Below are 8,191 nucleotides of genomic sequence, written 5' to 3'. Positions count from 1 at the left end.
CACACCCAGCCTGGACATGCTGGCACCCCCAAGCCCGTAGCTGCGAGGCACGGTTGTCTCCATCCCTGTGGCTCCCTGCAAAGCCGGGTCAGCTCCAGCCTGTCCTCTCCTCGGTGCTGCCGAGCAGCACAGGTCTCTCCAGGACAGGACTGCATTGCAGGGAAGGGCTGTCCTTCACTGGGCTGCTGCTCTCCTGCTGCGGGCTCTGAAGAGCTGCTCCGGTGCCGGGGCTGTGCTCCAGCAGCTGTGAATGGAGTGCGGGGGGGTTTAGAGGGGCAAAGCTGCAAAACCTTGCAAGGGCAAGTCCATAGCTGTGCCCTCAGTGGGGGAATGCCTGGGCAGTGCAGAAGCCCTCACTAATGCGGAGCAGAAGGAGAAACTGTTCATTCACTGAGCCAGGGAGATGCTAGGCACTCGCTGCCCGTGGGGACAGAGGGGGCTGATGCCGGGGCTGTGTGTGGCTGCACATCCGTTGCTCCCTGCACCTTTACTCATGCACTGCTGTCTGCTTGCTGCAGCGGGGTTTTTTTTTCCATCGAGCATACATGTCACCAGGGGAAGCTATTTTTGAAAAAACAAACAAATCTTTCCAGCTTTTCTAAAAATAACCATTGCCCTTTTTTCTCCCCCTCCCTTCCCAGCTCAGGCTGCCTTAGAGACAGAAATCTGCCTCGAGCCATCCAGTTATTAATACCAGTAAACAAACCCTTATCTCCGGTGCCGTGTTCTAGCGGGAACATGTGGGGGCAGGAGCCGCCCGGCTGCCAGGAGCCCACGTCTCCATGTCCCTGCATCCCTGCTGCCTGCGGCCCAGCCTCGATGGGGGATGCCGATTGCAAAGCCTGGGTCCCAGCATGGTCCCACACGGCCCCTCCTGCCTGGCTCCGGCCAGCAGGTGCGGCCAAGGTGGCTGGTTTTGGTATAAATTGGGGTTATTCCTTGTGCTGCTGCCACTTTCTCTGGCTTCAGCATCTTGTGGGATGCAGAGCAGGATGTGATTTTTCTTCCAGGTGCTGAGGATGCTGCCTTCATCTCCTGCCCCCCAGCATCCCCATTCCTGCCTGCACACACTCCCCATGGCATGGGGATCGGGGTCTCACAGCATGAGCTGGGCAGCTCCTTCCTCAGAGCAGCACATGGCAGAGGCTAAAAATTCAGATTTACAGGGACACCAGAATTTGTGGAGGCTTTCTGCACAGGAGGACACCCCACCAGGCCCTGGGTGATGGATGGACAGAGTATTTCTCAGCAAGGAGTAAAAAGAGAAATATTTTATTACAGATAAAAGCCTCTTATGTTTCTAGAGAGTAGAAGGCAGCCCCACTGCGGGACAGGCACGCAGGCGGGTACGAAGCGCTTGGTGCCAGGAACATGGAGCTGCTGCAGAGTCCTCCCTCTTCCTCCTCCTCTTCCTCCTTGGCATGTCAGGAGGGAGCTGAGGTCAGTAGCAGTGCGCGATGGTCTCCATGTTGAGGAAGCGGACATGCATCTTAGTTTCGATGTCAATCCCCTGCCACATCTGCAAGGCGAAGGGGGTGAGCGGGGCGGGGGGCCAAACACCCAGGTCCCTGTGACAGCCTGTCACCCTCCCCCTGGAGAGACAAGCGCAGATGCCACCAACCTTAAGGAAGTCTTCGAAGGTGATGCCCTCGTACACCTGGTCCGGCCCCTGTGTGCAGTGAGAAAGAAAACATTACAGCTGGCCCGTGCTGATGGGGTGGGGGCCTCGGGGCACTGGGTGCATCCCCAGGGGCTGTGGGACATGTCTCCCACAGGCACAGCACTGGCCCCACGCTGTGACCCATGGCCAGCCCAAAACTGGTTCCCAGAACCACCACGGCTGCAAGGAGCTGCCCTTTTTATAAACACTAAAGCCCTAAGCACTGAGGATGGTGCTTTATGGGGTGCTGTTTGCTTATCCTCCCTGGGCTCTTTTAATGGAAAACAAAACCCCTGAAAGCTGCTGCCTGCAAAAAAAAAATAATCTTCTTCAGCCAAAGCAGCCCAGGGACAGCGGAGATGCCCCAGACAGGAAGGACACCTTCCGGCCCCATTTTTGATACCATCACGGTGCCTCTGTGCCACGGCAGAGCAAGGAACCGGCTCCCACCATTTGTCCCACACAGATGCTGGCTGCCTCCATCATGGCCCCGTCGGCGATGGACCGTGCCGACTCCTTCTCCAGGTGGGGGTTTCCTGACAGCAGCTCCTCCACCACCTACAAGGCAGCGGGTCAAAGCCCAGGCCAGGAATTCAGTGTTGTTGGGGCGGGAGGGACCATACGTTACATTTCTGTACTCCTGCAGCGTGATCTTCCCGTCATGGTCCGAGTCGTACATATGGAAGAGGACTGGGAGGGATGAGAGGAGTATGGCAGGGTGAGGGGAGCCCCTTCCACCCAACCCCCAGTGCCCTGGGCTTTGGGAAAGCCTCACATTTGAGTTTCTCTTTCCGGAATCGATCGAGCTGCTCCTCATCCATGTTCATCTCGATGGGTCTGAAGTAGGACATGATGGTCAGGAAGTCTTCGAAGTTTATCTCGTCCGCCAGCCCATCCGACTCCTGCCGCAAGTTCCTGCCAAGAGTGGAGCCACCAGTGACAGGCAGCCAGGACCCCCACCCCCCCACCCTGGCCGCCTGCCAGAGCGAAGCTTTAGGACTGGGTTTTCCCTAAGACTCAGCTTAAATACCTAGTTTTCACCCTGGCTCCATCCCAGCCTTTAGGGAGAAGCTCTTTGTCCAGCCACGTTCTGCTTTCAGAGGATAAACCCATTACCCCGACCCTCCCCACGATGCTGGGGATGTTCTTACCGCTTGTCGAAAAAGGCATGGACAATTTTCCCCCTAATGGGATTGAACTCCAGATCGGGGATGCTGTCAAAATTCTCCTTGCTGCAAAGGAAACAGAGACAGCCCAAAGCGTGAGGGAGCCGCAGAGGAGGGAGATGCTGTGACAGTCACTGAAGGGCTGGAGCAGAAGCTCCAACCTCATTTTTCCAAAGCGATCATGAGAAGAAAGACAAGGTTTTGCATGAAAACCCCTCTTTGCCTCAATTCAGACTGAAAGGCAGCTGTGCTGCCGCATTGGCCTCTGCTTGGTGCAGCTAGGGGGGATTTCTGTCCCCACTAAAATGGGTCTTTGGGAAGCACTGGGACACAACAACTTGAGGCCGATGCTGGAGCTCTTTCGTGGCTCAGCCTGCAATCAGCTGCCCGGTTTTCAAAGAGTTTTCCCAGGAATCAGGTCCCGAATGGGACTTGACAAGGTGACAGAAGTAGCTCCTGCTGTCCCCCCCGCCATCGGCTTCCTCTGCCCTGCACCGTCCCTCTGCATCCTGCTGCCACCCTGTGTTGTGTGCACAGGCACCAGGTTGAGCCTGTGCTCGTCGTTCGCTATCAACTTTTTATAAAGCAAATGAGCCAAGAAATAATCTCTGGCGGGGGGGGAAGCCGAGGGCAGCTGGGCTCCCTGGCCCGTGCTGGCTCCTCGCATGGCTGGCGAAGCTGGTGGGACGTGCCAGAGCTTTCCCGAGGAAGCAGAGTCACGGCTTTGGTGCCTGCACAGATGCCGAGGAGGGGGAAAAGGACAACTGCAAATCCCACCATAGCTGCTGCATAGGGACTTTTCACTGCCCTCCCCAGAACTGATTTTAAAGCTGGGGGAAGTGGGATGTTCGGTGGGAGCAACCTTGCTCTCATGCCACTGCGTCACCGCTTGTTTTTCCCCATATTATTTGCAATGCCACATGGCAGAAAGTCAGTGCGGCACGGCTGTGGGATGGCTGGGAAGGACACGCTTGTCCTCGCAGCCCAGGGAGCTGGGTGTCCTGGCGGGGCACCCCCCAGCAGCCCAGGGAAGGCAGGTGCTGCAGGTGATGCTGTGGGCAGCTCCCAGCAGGGCAGGTATTGCCTCGGCGGTGGAGATGGAAGCGCCGTACCGGATTGTTAGCTGGTCCTGGCTCAGCTGCTTGAATCGCCGGTGCAGGTGCTCGATCTGTTCAGAGGTGACTGTTGGGGGAAAAGAGGAAGGTGACAGGGGCAGGTGAGCTCCCTGGACACTGGGCAGCCCTTGGGACACCCCTGGGACACCCATCTGCAGACCTCAGGTCCTGCCCAGTAACATGAGGAGACTGGTGGGCACCCAAACCTGCTGCAAAGCTTGTTCCCTGGGGACACCACCAAAGCCCACCCCATCTGGCAACAGCCAAAAGGCTGCCGGCTCCCACCCCACCCCAGGCAGTGGAGCAGTGTCTTGGGCACGCCTTGGCACAGTTGTACCTGTGCCCTTTTCCCTTTGATGGCTTTATGCAGCCCTGCAAGGTCCACCTTGCTGTGCCAGTCCCCACGTGCTCTGCCCCTTTCTCACTGCTGGAGGGTGACAGGGCGATGCCAAAGGCTGGTTTATCACTAGTCCTGGTCTGCAGAAACTCCCCTGGCCCAGACTGCATGGCAGGGCATGGCACCGCAGGATCCCACCCTCCCCAGTTCAGGATCCTTGGCAGCAGAGCCTTCAAACAGGCTTGACCATTTAATTCGGGGTTTGCTGCCACCACGGGCAGGAGCCGTGCCCAGGGAGCACATCTCAGCCTGGGACATGGGGAGGTTCGTGTGCTCCGGGTGACAGGAAACATGAAAAAAAACAGAAAACTCAAAGCTGACAGCAGCTACCTGTGCTTTGGCAGGGCGGAGGAAAGGCTGAACATGGAGATGCCAGTGGCACCCAAGAAGCAAAGCCTGGCTGCTGCTTCCTGGGGGGAGCTGGGGCACCGGGGAGCCACGAGCTACCAAGGTGGGTGCTGCTGGAGCATCGGCCTGGGGCAGGGGCTGGAAGCAGGCAGCCCAGCAGCCTTGCTTTGAAACCCACAAGCGCTGAGGTTACAACATGAGGCTCAGCAGCATCTTTTCACCTCCTTAATCCCCTGACACAGGTTATTTTATTTTTTCCCCAGCTATTCTCTACAGGCTGTAACCATGCTCTACAACCCTCCGAAGACATGCAGAGCAGGACTCTCTCGTACAAATATTGACAGTAACCATTCCCAGGAGCCAGGGAAGTGCCTTGCAGCTCTGTTTGCACGAGCTGGTGGAGTCTGTCTGGGCGCCAGCTTGACCCACGCGCTCGCTGCGGCCCTGGCCCAGAGCTGGGCATGAGGCAGGGCTGCACCAGCAGTTGGTCACGAGCCTTTCCCAGCAGTGTGGAGAAAGATAAAAGCATGTTAAACTATAATTGAAGGGTTGCAAATGGTTAATTGTGGCAGCTGAAAGACAACAGGTCAATGCTGAGCTGGTGTGCTTGCTGCCTGGCTCCCTCTCTCTCTTTTATTATGTTTAAATAATGTCCTTTGCTCTGCTTCTGACTGTTGTTTCGCAGCCTTGAAATAGAAGCTGTATTGATCAGTAAGGCTGAGCATTTACAGACCTCTATTAATGGACTGGAAAACCCATCTGTGCTTGTTGCTGGGGCTCTGTGCCTGCCCCGGCTCTCTGCCTGCGCTGGCAGCTGCCAGCCCCTTTGCAGGATGAGGCCATTTAAGCCCCTGGATGGGCTTTGGGGGGGTCCCCCTCTGAACCCGCTGGCGTGCAGGCAGTGATGCCTGGCTGCATGGGTACCACTGATTCACCCAAATGATGTTTATTTTCCCTAATCCCTCTCTGGCTGGTGCTCTGCTGCTGTCCACACACACAAGGAAATTTTCTCTGGATGTGAAGTCCAGATTTTCCAGTTTTGGCCATGAAGAAGTGACCTTTCACTTTCTCCCTTGACAACATCACCATCACCATGGGAGCAGCTGGGCCACTAAGCCTTCAGCATCTGGGACTTGAATGCACACCAAAGTCTTTGATCTTTCAGAAAAATGTCCCGGACACTGACATGACGAAACACAGGGGTCGCTGGCTGGATGCTCATGATCAGTCCAGCCCAGCTCCACATCCAGCCCACAGCCACAAGGCAAAAAAGAGGGCTCTTCCTCCCTCTTTCCCCAAACCCAGGTCTTCCTCCCCCAGCTCTGAGCTGCAGCACAGGGCTGCAGTGCTGGCAGGTCTCCGAGGACCGCACTGCCCTGCGAAGAGCGGCAGTGCTCAACTGCTTTCCAGAGAAAAAGCTGCACCTGCACAAAGGGCAAAGGCTTTCCTGCAAGGAGGACTAGCGCAAGGGCAGCAGGGGCTGCTCGTGGCGCTGAGAAACATCCTCAGTGCTCTGATGCTGCAGGCCCGTGTCCAAGCACAGCAACCTACGCTACAGGGGAAAAAAATGGTGTTTAAACCGAAGGGCACTGGGTTTGCCGTTTTCCAGCCTATGGCAGAGGGCATCCCTTGGGGAAGAGATGCACCGGAGGGACTCAGCCCCACGCTGCCCTCCCTGTGTGGTGTTTTGCCTTGCAGGACCAGCCTTGGTGCAGGAAAAGGTCTCATTGTCCTGGGAAGAGCCCCTTTGGCACCAGACAGATGCCTCTGCTGCAGCTTTGTGACCAAGCACGTGGCAGCAGGGATGGGGACCAGCCCCGACGGCCCTGAGCAGGCAGCTGCCGGTGCTCCTGCAGCTTCTGGGCTGCAGTCGGCAAGAAGGCAAGGGAACACACCATGGGCACATCCTGGGGACCTGCAGGGAGGCCTACTGCAGCAGCAAGCCTGTAAAAAACCCCTTGCATTGCCCAGGTTTTTCTAGCAGCAGCCGCAGCGCGGCGGGAGCCCAGTGAAGCCTGCCAGCAGCACGCTACATGTGCCTTGGTGGTGGCACGGGGTCACCGCACTCCTCCCTCCTGCTGACCTCTGGTTTCGATGAAACTTTTTTAGGTGTTGCCTTTGTAAACCCTTCTCAGGGACTGATTCATGGGGGCACTCGGGCGTCAGGCAGGTGCCTCCCACGGGCAGGTGCTCGGGAAAGGCCGACGGGCAGCGCTGCCTGCGTGGGAGCTGCCTGCTGCAGCCAGCCTGGCTGCACTTGCCTGGCAGCATCCCCAGGCCAAGGTGGTGCCCAAAACCTCCTCACCACCCTCGCATCCCAGGGACTCCCCAGGCACCTGCCCATGGGGAGGGCTGAGATCGTGGGGTGCCCAGTGGGGTGCTCAGCCCTTATTGGGGGAGGAGGAGTGAGAGGAGGAAGGAAGAGGTGACCATGGGGTCAGTGGCAGGGCTGGGAAGAACTGCTGGACCCTCTCAGCCCCAGCGCATCCTTTGGCCGCGGGCAGAGCTGCTGCCCTCCAGCCTGCCCCCATCCCAGCCTGCTCCCAGTATGGCAGGGGCTGGAGGAACCAGGCAGGAGCATCCCGACCTCTGTGCCCAGAGCTGGCCATGTCCCGGGGCATCCTGGAGTGATGACACTTCCCAGGGGGTCACAACACATGCACCGAGCCCTGCGTGGAGCCCTAGGCCACAGCCCCACTGCAGACCCCAGCCCACTGGTCCCTTCCCCCTGCACCACCGGCTGCTGTGCACCATCCCAGCCCCAAGAGCATCACTGGATGGCAGCGCTGGCTCCTGGGCAAAACAGCCCTGTGGGGACAATTCCTTGCACTAGCAGTGTGGGTGGGCAAAGTGCCGCCGGGGCTCACACGTGTGCGCGCTCGACGCCCTGGCATGAAGTGCGGCACGGGGGTGCGTGGGTGCATCCCTGTGGGTGACACAGCTGCATCCCCCCTGCCCCTGGCAACACGCCTGCATCCCGCTCCTTTCCCCACACCATCCCCCAGTGCCATGCCCCCACAGCCCCCTCCATCCCCCGAGTGACACGCCTGCACCCCCTCCCCGCGGTGACACGTCCCCTGCGGACTAGGCCAGCCGGTCCCCCCCCCGGGGTGGGGGGGTGCGCAGCGGGCAGGGCCCGGCCAGGGTGCCCCCAGGCCGCTCAGAGCGGGGGAGGGGCGGGCGATACTCACAGCCGGTCCTGTCCGCCAGCTCCCGCATCTCGGCGGGCACGGAGTGCGCGGAGCCCATGCCGGGCCGGGCCGGGCCGTGCCGGGAGGCAGCGCCGCGGGCCGCCGCACCGCGCTCCGCCGCCGCCGCCGCTTATAAGGGCGGGCGCCACCGGGAGGGAGGCGGCGGCGGCGGTGGCGCGGCTCCCCCGGGTCCCTGAGCTCCCCGCCGCCGCGCCGTCGTTAGGTTCCAGAGTTAACAGCCCCACCCCCGGGGGCGGGAGGGGAGCGGGGGGGCGGGGAGGGGGTGGCGGTGTGGATGGGACCCTCTGGGAGCC

The 8,191-nt window shown here is 59.5% G+C and overlaps 1 protein-coding gene across 2 annotated transcripts; it reads right to left on the bottom strand.

Moving 5' to 3' along the window:
- Positions 1-1,250: 1,250 nt before the first annotated feature.
- TESC (tescalcin) lies at positions 1,251-8,054 on the bottom strand. 2 transcript variants are annotated; one of them, XM_037386307.1, is made up of 8 exons: positions 7,878-8,048; positions 3,939-4,008; positions 2,812-2,892; positions 2,436-2,575; positions 2,289-2,350; positions 2,111-2,218; positions 1,622-1,669; positions 1,251-1,519 (listed from the first exon to the last, which is right to left on the bottom strand). In XM_037386307.1, the coding sequence occupies exons 1-8, from the start codon at positions 7,933-7,935 to the stop codon at positions 1,442-1,444; spliced, it is 645 nt and encodes a 214-aa protein (XP_037242204.1). In that variant the 5' UTR covers positions 7,936-8,048; the 3' UTR covers positions 1,251-1,441. The 2 variants fall into 2 exon arrangements, 1 of the variants encoding a protein (XP_037242204.1); XR_005104021.1 differs by having other exon boundaries at positions 1,453-1,519; positions 2,064-2,218; positions 7,878-8,054.
- Positions 8,055-8,191: the final 137 nt, after the last annotated feature.

The sequence above is a fragment of the Falco rusticolus genome, chromosome 1, assembly GCF_015220075.1.
Source record: "Falco rusticolus isolate bFalRus1 chromosome 1, bFalRus1.pri, whole genome shotgun sequence".
Classification (NCBI taxonomy): Eukaryota; Metazoa; Chordata; class Aves; order Falconiformes; family Falconidae; genus Falco; species Falco rusticolus.
The sequence above is the reverse complement of the archived record's forward strand: the minus strand, read 5'-3'. Positions and strand labels throughout refer to the sequence as shown.

Excerpts from the sequence above, each read along its gene's own strand:
- TESC (XM_037386307.1), bottom strand. The coding sequence starts at position 7,935 with ATGGGCTCCGCGCACTCCGTGCCCGCCGAGATGCGGGAGCTGGCGGAC. Across the intron at positions 4,009-7,877 it reads GCTGGCGGACAGGACCGGCT|TCACCTCTGAACAGATCGAG; the intron begins GTGAGTATCGCC and ends TTCCCCCAACAG. Across the intron at positions 2,351-2,435 it reads CCGGAAAGAGAAACTCAAAT|TCCTCTTCCATATGTACGAC; the intron begins GTGAGGCTTTCC and ends CATCCCTCCCAG.